The sequence below is a fragment of the Lonchura striata genome, chromosome 18, assembly GCF_050655825.1.
Source record: "Lonchura striata isolate lonStrDom1 chromosome 18, ASM5065582v1, whole genome shotgun sequence".
In the NCBI taxonomy this organism is placed as follows: Eukaryota; Metazoa; Chordata; class Aves; order Passeriformes; family Estrildidae; genus Lonchura; species Lonchura striata.
The window spans coordinates 1,429,410-1,449,633 of record NC_140720.1 but is presented as its reverse complement, the minus strand read 5'-3'; the positions used below and the strand labels follow the sequence as shown (position 1 = coordinate 1,449,633).

The following is a 20,224-nucleotide window of genomic DNA, read 5'->3' as shown; positions in this document are numbered from 1 at the left end:
TTGGCATCACATGAGTCTGACAGGCATAATTTTCTGGATTAGTGGGTTTATGGTTCATTTTTGATACAGAGCACATGTGAAGAAATATGACAAAACACAGCCTTTGTCATATTTAAATATTTATTTTATAGAGTCACTTTATATATGAAAAGTAGTTTGATAAAAAGGCTGCATCCTGATAGATCCACACGGCTTACTGCATTCTCAACACAAGAAACCTTGGAACAAACCTAAGCACACTGAGGTTCCCCTGTTGCCCTGCAGAACATGGCCCTTTTTAAGTTCCATAAATACGCTTCCAGCTTTGAGGGCACTTGCCTCTTTGGCATACCTAGTGTGACCAGTGACCACAGTGTGAAACTTACACCATTTAGTTTTGCTGTCATCAATATAAAGTGTTGTAATTTCTTTTAACTGCAGTTTGCCACCATTGCTGCCCAGTCCTAGCTTTGTCTCTGTCATCTTACAAAAGGCTGCTTCCAGTGGAAGGGGAAGAAGATTTCCAACAGAAGAGTTCAGAAGCAGTGCTTGAAGACAAAATCACCTCAAGAGCTCATGAAGTTTCAGTTTTCTGTTACAGGACTTTAAAACCAAGAACCTAACAAGTGCTTTAAAAAAAAAAAATATGGATACAAGGAATCTCCAGAACTATTAATGACAAATAATTAAACCAGAGGATATCTCAATTCTAGTTAGCAGAAGATCTAATAAAGAGGTAGAACCTACTATGCCACAAATCCTCCTCTGTTTTCTATGGGAGGCACACCTGTAACACTGACAGCCCATTATGGAACAGCCAGTGTGCTAGCTGGGCTTTGATCCAGCTCCCTGTAGCTTTCCTATTTCCATACCTCATGTGTACCTTAGTACACACGATAGAAAGGAGAAATACAAGAATGAGCTGCAGGACTGTAGTAAGTAGGAGTCAGCTTGTTTACTCCTCAGTAGAGCTACCTAAAATCATGCAGAGGACAATATACTGAGGTAAACACTGAAAGGTTGCAGGGAACACGGTATATTTGAGGAGGCTGACCCCTGTGTTAAGTGGCATACTTGAATACCCTACAGGCATTTGCCAGGAAGTTAAATAATTAGGCGAACCTCACAGTACAGCTGAGTGCAGCCATTTAGAAACCTGAAACTTCTGCTAGGTCCACAATCAAGTCAATAATCACAGCTCCAGATCATACAATGGCATTCTATTATTCTTCCCTTAATTTGGCCTCAAACTCTAGCACTAAACCAGCAAGTCTTTTTTATAAGAGTAAACAGTGATTTTGCAAAGGTATATATTTTTTAAGGTATTCTACAGATCAGGTAGGGTTTGCACATGGCCAGAGTCTGGGCTAACAAAAAAGTGAACATATGGAGCCCTACTCCTTCCACTTTAAAAACTAAGTTTACTTTCTTTAAAAAGCAGCAGATGATACTGCTAGAGCACTGTACTTCTGCTTGTGAGTGTGCAATCTCCTTGTAGTGACTGCATGAGCTACTTGTTGAAATATTAAGGAGGAAAAACAAATACTAATCTTGACTTTATGGTAATTAAAAGATTATCTGAAGAAGCTGGAGTAACCATGTTAATACAATTAAAGGTCCTCAAATGATACCATCAAAACTCTCCTCAGAGCATTGCAGCTATCTAGCATTTCTCCCTTCTCACACTGCTTCAGAAACAGGGCATGTTTTGCCAGCACAAGCTTCTCCAGCTCATGTGACCAACTACTAGCCAAGTAGGAGGAACAATTACCATCTTGTAAGGCAAATATTTTTTCAGTATCAAATATCAAGGGAATAGATCATAATCATCAACCATTGCAAGGCAGTTGGCATGGGAGCCAGGTCCCACAATTACCTCCACAGGAGGTACACATGGATGACAGGGGAGAATGTACATTGTAAGCAACTCATCTAGTCTTGAGTAAGCTTACCCTCACACAGGGTTTTCTCATGACAAAGGCTTTCAGCCTTGTTTACCCTAGTGATTCCACAATTTCTGTATTCTATCCCACTGCAGTTTTCATCTGTCAGGCCACAGAAGCTCTTAAATAGTTCTGTTCCCAAGAAAGATGAGTGAAAACTTCCCCTTTCTTGTCACCATGGGGACTACAGTCTGCTCTTGCACTCCAGCTTCAATACAGTGGCTTCTAATAACCCCTAAGGGTAGTAAAACCACTCTCACTCCCCGTACTGCATTTGCCTCAGATGTGCCCAAGCACAGGTTCACATGCCATCAGATGAAAGTATAAAGTGACTCATACACACAGGACTGTGGTCATCTTATGAAGAGCCACAGACAAAAGAACAAAGATGCTTCTTGGAATGTCCCAGGCTGCAGCTGAACAAACCACACCTTATTGCTTTTCTAAACAGAGTCTGCTACCTCCTTTGTAGATACCACTGGTTGTCTCCCAGAAGAAGAATAAAACCACCAAAAAACTCTGCAACTCCTGCCTTATGCAAACTAGGTAAGACATAGGTATCAGTGGCTGGTCAAGAATTATGACATCTTCTTAGCAGGGCACCAAATAGTGTCAGGATAAAGCAGACAATGAACAGATTTAAATCTGTATTAAAAAAGAAAGAAAAAGAGACAGCATTAGATTGGAATTCTCCATACATGGAACATACTAGCACTGAAAGTGCAGCACTCTGATGGAGCAGGGGGTGGCTCTACCTGCTTTTGGCAATGAGCTGACATAAGAAAATAACCCCATTACTGGGTCTGATCATCTTACAGATGACAAACATGAACATGATAGGAGATGTTGTTTTGGAAGTGGATACTAACCGGGTTGGATCTTGCTGAAGGCCAAACACTCCTCCCACACTCACGACATTGTGTTTGTTCTCAGGGTCACCGTAACTCAGGGTTACCTGGAAAAACAAGTAAACATTCAAGACTTGCAACACTAATGCAGAAAATCAGAGTGGACATAGCAGGGTTATTAACAAAGTACCAAGAAAGTCTCCAAAGATACTGTCTGATCTGAACACGGATCACATTTGGAGGACAGTGGTTAGCTGTGACATAAGCAACATTGGCGCTGAATGGCACTAAGGGCAACATGGGAGAATACACAGAAGATCTGAAAGTTGCATTGCCCTGAAGGACAAGATGAGTTTCAATTGTAAACTTTGTAAGGACATAAATTCTGCTACTGTTTGTACCTTCACTAAATGACACATTCATCCTTACCAGATATTGCCGTAAGTTTGCAATAGCAATATTTTAGCACAGGGGGAAAATATAAATATTTGCATATTAAGTAGCATGGAAAGGATTGTCATGTTTCAAATCTGAAACAAAATTTATATCTTTGGAACCCCAGGTTCCTCCACACAAGCGTTGCATGAAGAATTTTTCAGGTGTCAGGTATAAGAAGACTTACCTTTTCTTTATAATTGTACATTTCCTGGGTTTTGGGTTAGCTGTCTTCATCATGGAACCAATGATAACCAGTGAAACAATGTATTCATGCTGCAGTCAAATTCACTAACATGAAGGGAGATGACATCACGGTGGAATTTGGCCCCAAGCACACATTTCTGCTGCCTAATACAATTGCCAGAAAAATATAACCACCCAGCATGCAGGGGCAAAACCACACTCGTGTTTACTTATGGTGCCAAGCAATGTGATGCAGGCAACACTGCTGGATGGCCTTGTGGCTCCACCTGCTGCCAGGGAGGTAAAATGTATCCCAGCAATTAAAAAGCAACTTCATTTTTCAGAAGCAACTTTTAAGTTTCTTGAGATTCATACAAATTGTTCTTTAAAGTGATAAAACATTTAATTATGTCAAGTACTTATATAGCTGCCTTTCAGAACAGCATGAGTTAAGATAGAAACTTTGTTAGGCAAAACCAGGAACACTGTTTAGCAGATTTCTACTCTTTCTGCTACATGCAAAAAAATCCATGTTTAGGAAGAGATGGGGTACACCCTACCTAGGCTTCATGTAGCATAATGTGCCCTCAAAGGAGGGTTCAGCTATATGACCTAGTTGGTTAGGGTGAAACTGTGCTTTTCATCTAAATGAAGGGATTGAGCAGGATACAGCTCTAAATGAATCTGTAGATATCCTTTGCTGAAGAATGCTAAGTCTATGCAGTGTCTTCTTTCTGATCAGACTGAGGTGTAATAAACACAGGATATGAGGCATAGCCCTACCTGCTGCAGCACAGACTCGCCTTGAAGTCTTTGCAGATTTTCCAGGTGGGAATGGAACAGTGGGCTGTGCAACAGCTTTACCTCCAGCAGCCCTTCGATGATGTAGCCAATAGTGCAGTCATCAGGAAGACGTACTCTTTCTGCAGTACTGATGAAATTGCCCAGGCTGTGACAGAGAGCACAGGAGACAAGCTAAAATAGGTTTTAAAGCCTCCCAAACATGTATTGATGGAGCTCAGCTAGGAACAATGCTTACCTGGCCCAAGGACTCATCTTCAGGGCAAGACCTCGGCTGATACAGAACCCAGCTCCACCTGTGGCAAACCAGAATTTCACAGTTGTCTTCTGAAGAGCAAAAAGGAAAAACACACACAGAGCAGTTACTGATAATCCATCTTTTTGCATTTGGATGGGCAGGGAAAGGAAATCAAAGTTCTATTTGATACCACATATGAGTCAGAACAAGGCTACAGATGAAGTCCTATTTGTTTAGGCTGCTGAAAGCAGCTAGCTGTTCTCTCAAATGAAACTATCTATGAAGTAGACAGCAGGTGAACCATCAAATTAGCATAAGGGAGGTAGCACACATAAAATGGGAAATGGTAGACTCCCAGACAATTACATCTGTCCCCTATTCATTTTAACTAAGGGTCATAGCCAGCTCGGTGTTACTGAGGATGTCAAAGGTGGTCCATATATATATATGATAGTCTCGTTGGACGTGGAGCCAATTTTGTTGTGCAGAGTCTTCCCTAACAAGCTGTTTTATAACTGAAGTTTTGGCCAGCGGATTGATGTATCTTTAAAGACACCTGCTAGTGCAGGTGACCTGGTTAGTATTTTTTCCTTAGCACATGTATCTTATGATTGAGATATGTTTGCTCCTGGTTCTTGGAAACCTAGTAAAGCATTTACAATATAAAATGGTTATCTATCCAGAAAGCTTCTGTCACCCATGTGACAAGTTGGTTCAAGATGATGACAATGTGTGTGAAACTGCATTCAAAACAAATAAAAAACCCCCTTGAACTCCCATCCAAACTCCCAAGTCCTAAAATAAGGAACACAGCCCCCAAAAACTACTAAAGGAAAAATAAGAGTCAAGGTGGGGAGGCCCTACTAAGCTCAGTGTGAGGGAGATCACAGCATGTGTGATCAGGAACAGAAGGAACAGAAACAGCCATCCAGGAGACAACCTCCATTGTGCATACATATGCATACAACATTGGACTGAAGGTGCATTTAACCCAGCATCCTGCCTCTGCAAATGACCATCACCAGGTTCATTTGGGTTTAGGGGGAGAATCCTATGAATTGTCAAGGTTTTAAAGGCTTGGAAGATTGGGATGTCTCTCAGATAAATTGAAAAACTTTACTTACTGATCCATCACTTTGGACATGGTCAGCTGCTTCAATGGGATGGTCCAGACTCGGTCGCCCCACATACACATCCTGGCTGTGTGAGAAGGCAGACAGCAGATGTAGGAGAGTCCGAGGGTTCACATAGTTGTCATCGTCCACATGGCAAAACCATCTTCAAACAAAACAAAGCAAAAAGTTATAGGGACAAAGACATGAGTTATAGGTTTACAACTGAGTCATAGTCTTTCAGCCTTGCAGCAGAAAATATTTCTTATTGTCCCAAATTACAGAATAGGAAACATGAAAGCATCTACAGATGCTAAATCTTCAAAGAGGCTGAAATTAATAACCTCCTCCTTTCCACCTTTCAGATGATGCTTGTTTACAAATACTGTTTCATGCTGTCCTCCCTTTCCTGCACTCATCCCTACATTTTAGCTAATACTACATTCCTTACTGGAACAGAGATGATTACTCAAGTTTCCTGTAAGCACAGAACTGGAAGAAACAAAGTCAATTAGAACAATGTGTTTCACTTACTTTTGCCCAGATTCCAGGAATTTATCATATTCCACAGACATCTTGCAGCAGAGAGCTTGCCGGGTATGGACAGCGGAACAGTTGGTGTTGATCATATGATCCCCTAGAAGAATAAAAATCAGCCCTTTCAGGTCTGAGAAGCATGTGTAGTCAAAAAGACTACAAAAGAAGTACACACTTGGGACTAATACTGTACATCTGAGGTGCACATGGTGCACACATGGAGAAGAAACTGCAGGATAGGCAGGGCTCACAGGTTACCCATCTGGCATGCAAACTGCAGAGGTCATAAAATTGTGTGAATGCATAGAAACAAGCGAGAGTATATAGATAGTGTCACAAGATGTGTGCAAAAGAAATACCTACTGTAACTTTGGACCACATAAGCTTAAGCTTACTAACAAGAAGAAAAGGGATGCAAAAGTGAGCCCAGTATTCTGGAAGTTACAGGCATCTTGTCCAGGTGGCAATTAGAGAGAAATTTTCTCTATTTTCTCCATCTTAACTTCCCCAATTGCTTGTACAGCACAAAATAAGGACTTCTGTAGAAAGTACAAAAGAAACAAAACTCTGAATTTTTTGGGATATTTTGGGGATATTCAGTATTTTTGGATATTTTGGGTGTATTTGATGAATTCAATTTCATCACTCAAGCTGTCCATTGAGGACATGACTGCATAGGCAGAGCCTTGCATGATTCTTCTACTAAGTGCACACACCTTGCAAAAGCAATTCTGATGAATGCTAGTTATAACAGACAGCATGCACCTGTGCTGCTACACAACTCACCTGCTTTCAGGCGTAGCTCCTGATCCTCCCAGTCCGTGAATATAAATGTCTGTGGGAGACAAAAATGGTGTGTCCACATTTAAGGACTTCAGATTCTAATTCTAAATTTGCTCAGTTTCAGAATTCAGAGTATTTTGTCTCTCTTGGTAGTTTGTTTCACAGTAGCCACTGGAATGGGGGAGGGAGTAGGGGTGCAGAGACCCCCCCCAGCAACTTCAATCCCTGCTTTAGTTATTACATTGTTTCCATTACAAACTAGAAGAATGTAATTTCAATAAAGAAGGCTGTATTTTACCCTCCTTGTCTCACGGTACAGACAACCAATTTCCAGACAGAAAGAATTTTGGTCTTTTTTGGTACTACCTCCTCTCTCTGGCTATGAATCATCCACAGCTGCCAAGCAGATAAAGAAAGAATGCAAGTCAAGGTGGGAAGTGGCAGGTTGTTAACACAGTCTTATTCCAACTACTGGATAAAAGCCCATTAATATACTTGAACAGACTAAAATTTTGAAACAAGGGAACAAATTTTATGTTCTACAGAAAACCTTAAGTACTTAGTCCAAAATATCGGCTTAAATGCACCAGGAATCTTTTGCTATCATAAAAGCACTTTTTACAGTCATACAAAAATCAGCAAACTATGTCTGCTTGGACTACCGATCCCATATTGCAGGTAACTGGCTAATCAACAACGAACTCTTCTGGAAGCATGTTCACACCAACCGTTTATATAAAACGACTTTCCACCGTCTTAAAAAGAAAGCCTCTTTTAACATAAGGAAGAAAAACTCCGCAAGAGTGCAGAAGGTGCCCTGTAAAGCACAGGGCCGAGGCTCCCAGCTACCCCTGCCCCCTAGCAAAGTCTCTCACCTGTCTCCTCGCCTGGGAGATCCAGGTTTGGAGGAGCAAGTCCAGCCGGCTCTTATGGTACTTCCTCGTGGTCTTCACCGCAATGAAGATGTCCTTCAGCTCTAGGCTCTCCCTGGCCGAGCTGCCGGCAGTCCCGAGGCGGCCCCTCCGCACAAGCTGCGCGCTGTCCGCGAGGCCGCCGGCCCCGGGCCCGCCGCGCGGCGCTCCGGCAGAGCGCGCGGGGAGCGCGCGGGCCGGCGGGGGCGCGCTGGGCCCGGCGGCGGGCGGCGGGCGGGGCACGGCGGGGCGCTGCCCCCGCGGCAGCAGCAACAGCAGGAGGGCGGCGGCGCCCAGGGACAGCAGAACTCCGGCCCTGCGCAGCCCCAGGCAAGGACCGTTCATGCTGCAGCCCCGTGGGCTCCCGCCGCAGGGTGCGGCCACCTCATGGCCCCGCACTCTGGGAGGTGGCGGCGGCTCCGCGGAGGGAGCGCCCGAAGGTCGTCAAGGAGCCGCCGCCGCCGCCGCGGGGCCGAGCGGGGCCGCGGCCCCTTTAAGAGCTTCACCTGTCGGCCGCGGCCTCGCCGCGACGCGGGGCCCGGAAACGGAAATGGAAGCGGAGCGGGCGGGGCGGGCGGCCGGAAGCGGCGGCGTGAGGGGAGGATGCCGCTGCCCGTCCAGGTCTTTAACCTGCAGGTATGGGGCAGCTGTGTCCCGCCGGCCCGGCCCGTCTGGCCTCGCCGCGTTTCTCCGCGTTTCGCGTCCCTCCCACGCGGGGTCTCAGACCCCTGGTCGACCGCGGTCTCCGGAGGCGCCGTGCGGCCTTCTCCTTGGGCTCCACGGAGAGGGAGCGACTATCGGCTGGCCTTGAGCCCTCGCTCGCCCTTTTGTCGGGTCTGTGTCGTTTCCGCCGCCGTTCGCGAGGAGCAGTGCTCCGCCGAACGTCCTCCGGCACCCGTGGCGTCCCCGCCGCTGCGGTGGCCCCGTGTTTGCTTCCCGCGGTGCACGTGCCGCAGGCAGGGCTGCAGTGGTCGCCGAGGGTTTGGTGATATGGCCAGTGAGAAGGAGCTGGAAGTCTCAGGAGCGCCGAGTGGGTCGGTGACACTAGGTACCGCGGAAGGCTATCCTTTGCAAGTTTTAGCAGTAGCATATCTGCCTTAGGGCACGGGATTTTGGACAGTGAGGAGAGGATGAGGGACAGTTCAGCATCCCGCTCAGCTTCTTCGTTAGTGACAGTCCTCTACTGCACCCCGTCCAGCAGCAGATGACACCTATTCCTGCCGACTTCCTATTCCAGGCGACTTCAGCTCAGACACCAGTATGTCTGCTTGTGTGAGGCTTGGTGAGGTACCCTCAATGAAGTACCCGTTGGGGCTCAGGAAATTTTGGGGAATGGTTGTTTATTATTTGTTCTGTGAGTAGTTTTTAAGTCAACCTTGCATTTTCCTTTCAAAATAAAGAGCTTGAAAATGTTTGAGTTTGCTTGTCCTGCTAGGACTTTCAGCCCACTTGTGTTTTTCCTTGTCTGGGAGTTCAGGGAGAAATGTAGACTGTAGACTCTCAGCGCATCAAGACACAGATTGTTCTCTCTCACCAGCTGGAATTACAGTTACCTTTGTAATGATGTTCTAAGGAGTCTGTAATTGAGTTTTTACTATGGTAGGCAAGCACAGCCTAAACAAACTAACCTTGGCACTTAGTGTTTGTGATATAAGAAAAGATAGAAGGTAGATAAAAGTGGAAAAAGTAATGGTCTCAGCATATGGTGAATTACCTGTTTTTATGCACAGTTTACCTGAGGGGTGATCTAGACAATCAAAATTTCCTCTGTGCCCTCCCTCTTTTTCCTTCATGGAAAGGTTAGTAAACTAGGAAACAAATGTTTTGTGCTTCACTTGCTTTTACTTCAGATTTTGGGCAATTTCAGTGGTGAGATATGTATTTTATGTGTATCAGTTTGTGAAAGAATAAGACCGCCAGACTGTGGCTGAGTGTAATTTTTAGAGATAGGAAATCTGAATCTGCCCTATTCCTTCTCACAGAAAAACCCAAACAAACAATCAACCCAGTCCAAAAAAACCTCAATCTTTGATTTCTCAACAGACAGTAAAGTCAGTAAAAATATGGAAGTAATCAGATGGGGAATGGGGAAAAGGTGGTTAGCATGTCTGTCTTTTGTGAGATCCACTTTTGCGATTTACACTAAATTAAGTTTATATAATATATGTACAAAATCAGCATTTTATAAGAAGACAGTCTGCTAAATTTTCCTCACTTTATTTCCTCACAGTAATTCCTCGGAGGACTGTTCAGCACTCTTTGACTAGGAGGAGACAAAGAATTTTGTGCCAGCAGACCAGTTAGTTTGTGAAATGGGATACAAACTGCTCTTACCTGGAGTACATGCAGGGGCTGTGGCAATGCAGCTGTGCTGAAGTCACTGCATTGGTGTGAGTCCTTTTGGCTCAAAGCAGTGCAGAATATACTGGGAGAATAAAATTCTCTTGTTTCTCCAAAAGAGGCTCTATCTGAGCAATTGAACTCAAAAACTCTAGTAAGATAGTTTGACTAATGGCAGATCCCTGCAGTGCAGACAAACTGTTCCTTGCTATGTTGGGAAGTCTGAATTTGTCATTCTGCATTCTGTTCTTTATGGTTTTTAATACTTCTAAAAAGTGTAATGGTTTTTGCCTCTTCCCCCCACCCCATTCCCAAATGCTATTTCTAAGCATTAAAGCAATTTTGAAAGGTTGTGGTGAGTTTTTTTTGTACATTTTGCCTTTTGGAACTCTTGATCTGCTGTTGCTCAGAGAAGATAACTGGAATGCATATACATACCTCACATACTTTGTAGAGTCAGATTTATTGACCTCTTCATTTTTTCGCTTGATAATTTACCATGCTAATCTATGCTGCTGATTGCATTAGACCAAGCGTCAGGCTGACTGGTGGTGTTGCTAGAGAAAAATCCTAAGCATATCAAAAGACTGAGGAGTGCTTTTTCATTTTTAATATTTAACATGTATTTAAGCAAGTCCTTAATAGATTGAATAACATATTTATTTCCTGCTCAAATATAATAAGCTGCTTTTGACCTTGTTTTACTGTTTTAGGGTGCAGTGGAGCCCATGCAGATTGACGTAGATCCACAAGAAGATCAGCAAAATTCACCTGATATTAACTATGTGGTGGAGAACCCCACGTTGGTACGTGCTGCTGAGGGCTGTGGATACATTTCTTGTGTATGGTCTTTTCCTTTAAGATTTTTGAGAAAATCTGTTCTGAAAAGTCTTAAAGCTGATTAGTTTTAACCACAAAAGCATCACAACTGAAATTTTAAAACAGTAAATTGTAATGTAGACCATATTTCTGAGGAAATTAGTAATGTTTGAAGAAAGCAGACAGGGACTGATCTTACTGATTTTTGAGTTGTTTTGCCCTCCTTGAGGGGGTCAGGTCTGCAGGAAAAGCTGTGCAGGTTGCAGTGTAGTAGCCTGATTTATTGTGTCCATTTTCACCTTCTGAGGCCAGATTTTATTGGCAGGATTTGGAGCAGTACGCGTCCAGCTACAGTGGGCTGATGCGAATCGAACGGCTGCAGTTCATTGCTGATCACTGCCCACAGCTGCGGGTGGAAGCTCTCAAGATGGCTTTGTCATTTGTCCAGAGAACTTTTAATGTTGATGTGTATGAAGAAATCCACAGAAAGCTGTCTGAGGCCACGAGGTACTAAGAGACCATGGGAACCTGGGGAACTTTCTTGGCAGAGTTAAAAGTGATGTGCTGCAGTGGAGGACTTTGCATGTAATGTAATACCAGCGTGTACCTTACACAAATTGTCTTTGCCCTTAGAATTTAATAGCAGCAAAATGTGTGTTCATGCTTTATTAAAAGATAGAGCACGGAAGGCATTATCTCGTTCTGAAATCTTTGTGCTTTAAAAAGCTGCAGGTAGATATTGAGGTGAGTTTAGTCCTTGCAACTGCCTCAAATATTAATGAACATATTTGTTTTTCCTGAGGTAGATTATGGAGACTTATTCTAGATGCTTTGTTTTCATAAGTTAATACCTAATCTAAGTCTTTGCCTTGTTTTGGTTTGTTGTTTCCTTTCTCCCCCCTGCTCTAAAAACAGGTTTGCTGCTAAGGATAACCTTTGATATCTCACTTTTCTATCCATGCTTCCCATTTTTGCATTATTTTTGTTGCTATGCTTATTTAATGATTTCTTGTCTGTTTTGCATGGGGAGTCTTTACCCTGTGTTTGACAGTATGTTTATCCTAAGATCATTAGGATAATTTTGTGAAGTATTTGTATACATCTGTGATGCTTGTGTTACTGTTTGCACTGGATGTTTTAGCAATATGTTTCTTTTTCCCCATTACCCTTATTTTCTCTTTGGTCTGTTTTGTGTATACAGTACTGTTTGTTAGGGTAACGTTGCCAGGCACTTAGCAGACTTCTGTTTTGAAATGTATTCAGCCTTATTCAAATGCTTCTCTTTCAGAGAACTGCAAAATACACCTGATGCTGTCCCTGATAGTGGAATTGAACCCCCTCCTCTTGACACAGCTTGGGTTGAAGCTACACGCAAAAAAGCTCTTCTTAAACTGGAGAAACTTGATACAGATTTAAAAAATTACAAAGGGAACTCCATCAAGGAGAGTATCAGGTGAGATGCAAAAGGCTCTACTGGAGCAAGGAAGAGCATTTTGTTCCTCCATGCACTTAACATGGGATATGCCCTTGGGTCAGTGTGTTGAGTTACTTGTTTAGAACAAACTGCCTTTGTCCCTTTCTGAGCATACAGTTCATTGATGTTTTAATTCCCATCCTCCAGGAGAGGCCACGATGATTTAGGTGATCATTACCTGGACTGTGGAGACCTCAGCAATGCTCTCAAGTGTTACTCACGAGCCCGTGATTACTGCACCAGTGCTAAACATGTCATCAACATGTGTCTCAATGTTATCAAGGTAGGAGGATTTGCAGGAAAAGGTACCTGGTGTCTTTGTGATACCTGCTGTGAAGTTGCCCCCCATACTTGGCTCTTCTGTCCGCAGTGATGCGGCTTATCTAAGAGGAGCGTCATTTATCCATGCTTGCACCACACTGTTTCTGGCTCTCTACAGGTCAGTGTCTACCTCCAGAATTGGTCTCATGTTTTGAGCTATGTAAGCAAGGCTGAGTCTACACCAGAAATTGCAGAAGTAAGCTCCTGCTCTTTAACTTGCATAAATTTTATCTTTGTTTTCTGTTTCCAAATTTGTAAAGTGATTTCTTCCTTTCCCCTGTTATGTCTTCTCTCATGATATATGTGTTCAAAATCTGACTTAGGGTAAAAATGAATACTTCCCATCTTCAGTTTTGCCATATTTCCCAAGACAAATAAGATTAAGTCATCTTGCCAAGTTGATTATCAGGGTGAAATATCCTGGGGACAGTTGTAAGTAAAATAGCTTTCATACTGCTTTCTCACTACTGCTTTGTTTTATGCTTTAGCAAAGAGGAGAAAGAGATAGCCAGACACAAGCAATTCTCACCAAACTGAAATGTGCAGCAGGTGAGTGAGTCCTTCAGCTTCCTGTATGGTTTGCCTGTCTTTCTACCTGTTAGCTGTCCGTAGGGCTCTTGGGTTTATTTTTTCTCTCATATTTGACAGACTTTGTATTTCCATACCAGACATGCCAAATTTAATTAAGCGGGTGAGATAGAACTGCTGGTTTTTGCCATCTCTTTCTTCTCCCTGAGATTCTTCAGAGAGGATACCTGTGTGAGTGTTAGTTCAAAGGATGCTTGTACAGTCTGAAGATCTTGTTTTACTTCACTAAGTGAAGGCACTAGCAACCATGTGGGGGCCTTTCCTGTTCCCTAGAATTTTCAATTTTCCCTAATTTGTATACTGCCATAAAAAAGGACTGACTTTTTCTGGTTCCTAGGCTTGGCCGAACTAGCTGCCCGGAAGTACAAACAGGCAGCAAAGTGCTTCTTGTTGGCATCATTCGATCACTGTGATTTCCCTGAGGTGAGGACCAAGAGGGAGCTGTGTGCAGGTCTTGGAGGGGATGCAGTTATTCTAAGTATTAGGTTGTAAAATTCAGATTTTGTAGTTATTCTTGTAGTTTGGTGGTGCTGTGAACAGTGCTGGTTGGTTGGTCTGGTTTTGGTTTTTTTAAGTCTCTGTTCTTGGCTTCTCTAAGTGTTCTATTCTAGATCACATAAGAATTACCTGTGAGATGTATAATTCTGTGTTGCTCAATCAAACAAAACCTCCTGAAACTGATGTCAGCTCTCTTAGCAGTGTTACTGCTCTGGCCCTGTCACCCCACACACTGGGTGAGAGCAAGCTGAGTGTTTCCACTGTATTTGATAAGGACTAATCTTGTCACTACTTGAAAGAAAGGCCTGGGGTAGAAGAGTCAATGCCACCCTTAGGCCATTTTGATAGTCAGTGACGGATTGCTCTCTGTCTCACCCTCTCTCTGTAGCTGTTATCTCCCAGCAATGTGGCTGTGTATGGTGGGCTCTGTGCCCTTGCTACATTTGACCGTCAGGAACTGCAACGAAATGTTATCTCCAGTAGGTGAGTGATGCCTTGAGTGATGTTTGTATGTACTGGACATCTTTTGGAACATGGGACTTCTTTGGTTAAGAGTGGATTCTGGCAGGAGTTTTTCTCATACAGGAAAGAAAGAATCACTGAGCCTTAATTTGACTTTAGCATTAAGTGTTGTTTCACTGTACAGAACACATTGGTTAATCACAGGTGAAATTTTCTTAGTTTAAGTTTCCTGCCCAGGTTAAATCCAGCATCTGCATAGCCCAGTTGTCTGTCTCCATCAGTACTTCATATCAGATACTAAATCAAGGGACACAGTCCTCTGTTGAAGGCAGCTGTTGGGAGAATTTGCCTTCGTGTTGTCCCGTGTTCTGGTATATGTTAATCGTTAAAACTATTTAGTAATTATTAGTACACCTTGCAGTGTAATCTAACTATGACATACAGAAGGTTAAGAGATTTGTAGTCTTGGGAAGAAAGTGGATATTGAGTGTCATAGATTGAATTGCAATGCACCAAATTTCTATCAGCTGGATGTACAGAAGCAGTAATCTTAAATTGTTGTGGAAAAGGGGTTGTTACCCTTTTTTATGAGCTGATATGTCGGTTAAGATCCCAAGGTGTAAAAACCTGTGATGGTGAACTGGGAGTGTGCTGAGTAAAAGTGTACAACCCTAAGATTTACCTCACTCACAATAGCTTGTTCCTCTGAGAAATTGGCATGCTCGGCTTGTCAGTGGCATTCTATACTTAAAGAGGGCTGTGCTTTCCAAGCAGACACAAAGCTGGCCAGCACAGACTACAGTATGGCATTTGTTTGCTAGTGGTGTATCCTGATTTTGACCTATTCACATTCATGATTTTGTTCTGTGTGGACAAACACTTCTACTACTTTGTTTGTCAAAAGTCTTTTGTCCTCCTTCATCACAGCTCTGATGCTGTGCTCTATCTCTCTGTGTTCCAGGCTCTCAGCCCTGGTGAAAATGGGCTGTCTGATCTGTTAGAGGGTAAATTCTTGGAATCTTCAAATGTTAGTGAGAGTTTTTAACTTTTTGACTTGGAGTGATGAGGTTATGGGGTATTTAAGTGGCAGGTTCCAATATCTGATCACTGCCATCTTTATCTGTAGCTCCTTCAAATTGTTTTTGGAGCTGGAGCCACAGGTTCGTGACATCATCTTCAAGTTTTATGAATCTAAGTATGCTTCATGTCTGAAGATGCTGGATGAGATGAAGGTGAGTTGCAGGACAGCAGTGCAGAGCAGACCCTAAAAGTTCCCTTTGCCTAGCCTTTTGTGAGAAGCAGTGATTGTCAAAAGTAAATACTAATTGTTCAGCTCTTCTTTGTCTGCTGTGTCTCCTGATGTGGTGTATGGAAATTAGGAGCAGTTTATTTGTAGAGAGAAATTATAAACATTTAAAACATATTCCTAATTCCTTTATTCATTATTGTTTTATCATATTGTTTTGTTGTACTATAGTATTCTTAAGGTTTAAGTATATACATAAATGTTTCAGAATGCAGGAATAATATATTTTTCCAGATTGCCTCTCAGCTTTTGATGTGCTTTATTTTTTTTGTACAGGACAACCTGCTGCTAGATATGTACCTTGCACCTCATGTCAGGACACTTTATACCCAGATTCGAAATCGTGCCCTTATCCAGGTAATTTTCCTTTCATCCCAGAAGTGGATAAACAGGGAGATAGATAGGCCATTTCTTTGGAATTGCTTTTCCCCTAGTTTCTTAGTGGGTGGAGAGTGCAACTGAATATTTTTTTCTTCTTCTTCTTAGTACTTCAGCCCCTATGTGTCAGCAGACATGCGCAAGATGGCCACTGCTTTTAACACTACAGTGGCTGCTCTGGAAGATGAACTCACTCAGCTGATCTTGGAGGGACTGATCAATGCCAGAATAGACTCGCACAGTAAGGTGAGTGCATTTCACCCATGGATTAGAGACCGAACAGGTTTACTAAGCTTAGAAGCTCTCCATTCCTGAGACACTGGGAAGGTGCATTAATCTCTTGGGCCTGGTGTGTTCAGTAGGGGTGAACTATGTGTGACCTCAGGCCCCATAATGCCCTAGCTGTGTTCCTGCTATGGAACCCTGGCACAGCTCCCACAGTACAGCTCTCTGTATTGGTTACAGATTCTGTATGCTCGAGATGTAGATCAGCGCAGCACAACTTTTGAGAAGTCTTTACTGATGGGCAAAGAGTTTCAGCGCCGTGCCAAAGCAATGATCCTGCGAGCTGCAGTCCTGCGCAACCAGATCCATGTCAAGGTATGGGCGTGCTAAACAGATACTTAAAGGCAGTGTTAAGATTTTAATTTTTTTTTTTTTTTTAGTAAAACTGTGAAAGTTGGTGAATTGAAGATTCTGGAAGGGAGTGAGTCTATCATGTTCCTAATTGGACAAGTTCTTAGAGTAGTAAATACGTAATATATAAAGAACAGGTGTTTCTAGCCAGTAGATTAACCTGCTTGTACAGCTCAAAATCTCCTTTGAAGTTTATATGATTGAGTTAATTCTGAATAACTCCTTTGGCCTAGTCCTTGATAGACATATCTTTTACCTTCTCAATAAAGATTGTTTGAAGTAATCTTTTCAGCAGAGGAAGTAAAAAAAGCATTCATTGTTAGGAGTATTCCTTCTTGATTGCAATTTGAAAAGGGTACCTTTAGGGAGGATAGGCCATCTGCACAAAATGTATTCATTTCTATAGTATATTAATATCTGTGATGTCAGCTAGGATTCAATTTCTGGGGTCAACAGCACCTTGTACATAGTAAATAAGAGTGGCTTAAAAGTTCTGGTTTGGCTTTTTGAGGAAATGTTTTTGTGAACTGTAGAAGTTGTTAATACAAAACCATCATTAATGAACCTGGGGGTATGCTCTACCCCTGCTGCCATCCTGCTGTGCTTCACTTGTGCTTTATTTTGTCTCTCAGGAAGCAGGCTGCAGAATATTTACACATCACTAACTAGGACGTGTTTTGGTCTTGTTGCAGTCTCCTCCGAGGGAAGGTAGCCAAGGGGAGCTCACTCCAGCTAACAGCCAATCCAGAATGAGCACCAACATGTGAAAAACTTCGTGCACTACCAAAAGAAATGGTCCCTCAGGACTGTACCCAGTGTCTCACCCACTAACTGCTGAGCTTCACAAACTGTCCCTATCTCCCTCACTTCTTGCTTGGATTGAGAGAGTCAGGGTTGGTGGTGGATAATATGAATAATCCAGTAACTTCAATTCTCCTTGAAAAGAAATTATTTTTAAAAACAGCATCCCTGTAAATGGGTCATCATTTCAGTTTTGTTAGAAAACATTCACTCTCCTTCCACCACGCCATAAAGAGCTGTCATGTTATCCATACAGATGCTGAGTTGAGAGTTTTTCAGCTGCTAATAGTTTTCTTGTTTCAAAGCTGCAAAAATAGTTAGTTGAATGGACAGGCACGATATAAGATGAATTTTGCTGGCCTGATAGTATTGCCTCAATTTAGAGCAATGCTGAGCTTTCCGTTTTCCAAATAAACTTTTAAGTGCATTGCTCTCGATTATGGAGCTAGAGTTCTGATGGGGGAGGAGATTTCCTTTGAGAAACTCTTGGAGAATTTTCACCTGTACCAGAAAACATGGCATTGCTTCCATGCATTCAGTCACAGACCTTTATTTTAGGATTTTATGTTCACCTGCAGCCAGGTTCTCCCTCCCTCTGGTTTCTGTTTTCAAAGAACTGTTTCCTGATGTGTTTCCCTCTTGTGTGTGACCTGGCTTTAGGGTCCAGTGTTATCACAGCAGTAAATCTCTACTTCTTGCAAATATTGCTGCTTGCCCAGTCTTACTGCCATAGTGTGTGATGGTTTCCCCACATGTGCGACAGTTGTTTTGGGCAGAATGGATACATGCCGTAAAACAGCACTCAAGTCTTGTGGAAGCCCTAAAAAGAGTCAGTCTAGTGTCCACTGTCCAGGTGCATCTATTCTGCTTTTCCTTTTATAAAGGGGTCAAAGGTGGCAACCCAGTGTGTGTGTGTGTTCTTCCTGTGTTCATGAAAAGAGATATGCACTGAATTTTCTGAAGTCACTGCAGCCTTTTATTAATCTAATCCATAAAGCAAGCCGAGAATTTTGATCCAGCCGTGACTGGCCTGGCAAGTGACTACAGATGTTACTTTTAATGTGTTCATGCTTTTTTTCTAAAAATAAGTTGTTATATCTAGTGCATTAAACAGCAGGATTAAAAAACTTCTGAGTATTTGGAATTTTGTGTTAAAAAGTTGGAGTTTAGGTGTTTTTGATCTCAAGCCATTGAGCTTTTGCTAAGCTTCATAATGTTTAATTGGCAATTGTGTTTTGTTTCTGATCTGGTTGGAGATGTAGCTTGGATGAACTGTAAAGAAAGTGCAGTTTGAAGGAATATTCAAACAGCAGAATTCCTGTAGCAACACTGGTTTCTCCTGGCTTTCCATACTTTTTATTACTTAGGTGCTGAAAATGGAAGCAGTAGTTTCTACGAGGTCTTTGGTTACATTTGGCATGGAAAAATTCTCCCATTTTTGAGGGAAGAACTTGGTGTTGAGTATCGCTGATGGCCAGTTTAGTGAGAAAGGCAAGTTTGGTCCTTGGATAAATTGCTGTACATCATTATAAGAAATGCAGGGAAACTACTGTTATGCTTTCTGTTTGTGCTGAAGGAAAGCTTTTCAGTGCTAAAATGATACTCAACCATTCTTGCTTTCTTCCCCAGATGGGCCAATGATACTATTTATAAGGAAAAGATGTTACACTCTGCTCTTTAGGAGATGGTTTTGCATCCCAGTGAAGTGCACCATGCCAGTTGGCTGGCTGTGCTCCCGCTTTCAGGATTTTTATTTCATTTATTTATACCTGTCCCTTGATGGAGCATTTCTGCTGCAGGACTCCTAAGTGTTTTGAGCTGACTGGAATCTCTGTGCTTCCAGACACCAACAGCATCACAAGGGGCCCACAGGGTGGCAACAGCAGTTTCCAGCTCTGGCTGTGGCCTGAGGCCATTCTGCAGCATTGGCAGGTGTGGTAAGTTTTTGTCCCTCCAGACAAAAGTGCTTGCAGCCTCTTTGGGAGTGATTGAGCATTTCTCTTTTATTACGTTGGCATCGTGGATGCTTTGTGGAGAATTACTGACATGTAACTCTCTCCTTTAACCTGTGAAAGAAGCTGCTGTTGCTTTTGGATCTTGTAAATGGGAGTCAGAGCTGTCCAGGCACATTTCTTCTAGACATTGTCCAACACTTGCCTCAGTCCTAACTGCCTGCCAGTCTCAAACCCCACAAAATACAACACAGTATGGATATATTTCTAGGTAAACTGCATTCATAAGCAGTCTCCCCCAGTAAAAATTACTCTTAAATTTCTATGTAATTTCCCAAGTAATGGCAAAATAGTGACTCACATAGAATGAATTTTCAGTGATTCCCAGTGACCACCAAGGTCATTCAGTGGATGAAGTTTTGTGGAATGTGTAGTGTAGCATGTTGATGTGTCTAAGATATGATCAGATTCATATGGATTTAATGAACTTGTGTGGCACCTTTTTGTTAAGGAAATGCCAGTGGTAGGTCATGACAGGTTCCTCATGCAGCGTAAATCCTGCTTTCTTTATATAACTTTGCTAGGAATAAAGGAAAAATAGTTGGAAAGAACCTTGTTCTTTTGGCAAAGGCAGTTTTAATTAGCACAATCACTCTAAGTGGTAATGTAGAAGCTGCCACTGTGAGATTTGTGTTAGAGTAGTTTGGGGTGATTGGTAATTATCTGCCCAGAACTTGTCCAGCACAGTGGTCTATGTTGCCAAGTTTTGCAGGGGGAGATCTGTTTACAGGTGATTATTGACCATGGCTGGTGCAGCATCATCTGTGTACTGCTTTTGGCTGAAAGGTGTCAGTGGGTGAGGGAGAAAAAAACAGA

At 42.6% G+C, this 20,224-nt stretch overlaps 2 protein-coding genes across 6 annotated transcripts; one reads left to right on the top strand and one right to left on the bottom strand.

The window, feature by feature from the left end:
• Nucleotides 1-102: 102 nt before the first annotated feature.
• RFNG (RFNG O-fucosylpeptide 3-beta-N-acetylglucosaminyltransferase) lies at nucleotides 103-8,175 on the bottom strand. The gene is made up of 8 exons (XM_021534067.4): nucleotides 7,738-8,175; nucleotides 6,866-6,914; nucleotides 6,077-6,179; nucleotides 5,555-5,708; nucleotides 4,431-4,519; nucleotides 4,175-4,340; nucleotides 2,792-2,877; nucleotides 103-2,567 (listed from the first exon to the last, which is right to left on the bottom strand). The coding sequence occupies exons 1-8, from the start codon at nucleotides 8,116-8,118 to the stop codon at nucleotides 2,501-2,503; spliced, it is 1,095 nt and encodes a 364-aa protein (XP_021389742.1). The 5' UTR covers nucleotides 8,119-8,175; the 3' UTR covers nucleotides 103-2,500.
• Nucleotides 8,004-19,608, top strand: GPS1 (G protein pathway suppressor 1). 5 transcript variants are annotated; one of them, XM_021534063.4, is made up of 15 exons: nucleotides 8,350-8,409; nucleotides 8,875-9,031; nucleotides 10,827-10,919; nucleotides 11,258-11,439; nucleotides 12,221-12,385; nucleotides 12,554-12,689; nucleotides 12,846-12,923; nucleotides 13,216-13,276; nucleotides 13,653-13,738; nucleotides 14,202-14,296; nucleotides 15,402-15,507; nucleotides 15,858-15,938; nucleotides 16,068-16,205; nucleotides 16,425-16,559; nucleotides 17,288-18,296. In XM_021534063.4, the coding sequence occupies exons 2-15, from the start codon at nucleotides 8,978-8,980 to the stop codon at nucleotides 17,360-17,362; spliced, it is 1,485 nt and encodes a 494-aa protein (XP_021389738.1). In that variant the 5' UTR covers nucleotides 8,350-8,409; nucleotides 8,875-8,977; the 3' UTR covers nucleotides 17,363-18,296. The 5 variants fall into 5 exon arrangements, with proteins under 5 accessions (XP_021389739.1, XP_021389737.2, XP_085412601.1 ...); XM_021534064.4 differs by lacking the exons at nucleotides 8,350-8,409; nucleotides 8,875-9,031 and adding an exon at nucleotides 8,004-8,103; XM_021534062.4 differs by lacking the exon at nucleotides 8,875-9,031 and having other exon boundaries at nucleotides 8,015-8,409.
• The last annotated feature ends 616 nt before the right edge of the window (nucleotides 19,609-20,224 follow it).

What these genes read in the sequence shown, in the direction of transcription:
- RFNG (XM_021534067.4), bottom strand. Translation starts at nt 8,118, where the DNA reads ATGAACGGTCCTTGCCTGGGGCTGCGCAGGGCCGGAGTTCTGCTGTCC. An exon ending in TCTCCCAGGCGAGGAGACAG is followed by an intron (nt 6,915 to 7,737) that starts GTGAGAGACTTT and finishes TGTCTCCCACAG; the next exon opens with ACATTTATATTCACGGACTG. An exon ending in CTTCAGCAAGATCCAACCCG is followed by an intron (nt 2,568 to 2,791) that starts GTTAGTATCCAC and finishes TTTTTAATACAG; the next exon opens with ATTTAAATCTGTTCATTGTC.
- GPS1 (XM_085556473.1), top strand. Translation starts at nt 8,161, where the DNA reads ATGGCCCCGCACTCTGGGAGGTGGCGGCGGCTCCGCGGAGGGAGCGCC. An exon ending in CTCGCTCGCCCTTTTGTCGG is followed by an intron (nt 8,608 to 10,826) that starts GTCTGTGTCGTT and finishes TTACTGTTTTAG; the next exon opens with GGTGCAGTGGAGCCCATGCA. An exon ending in TGGTGGAGAACCCCACGTTG is followed by an intron (nt 10,920 to 11,257) that starts GTACGTGCTGCT and finishes TTTTATTGGCAG; the next exon opens with GATTTGGAGCAGTACGCGTC.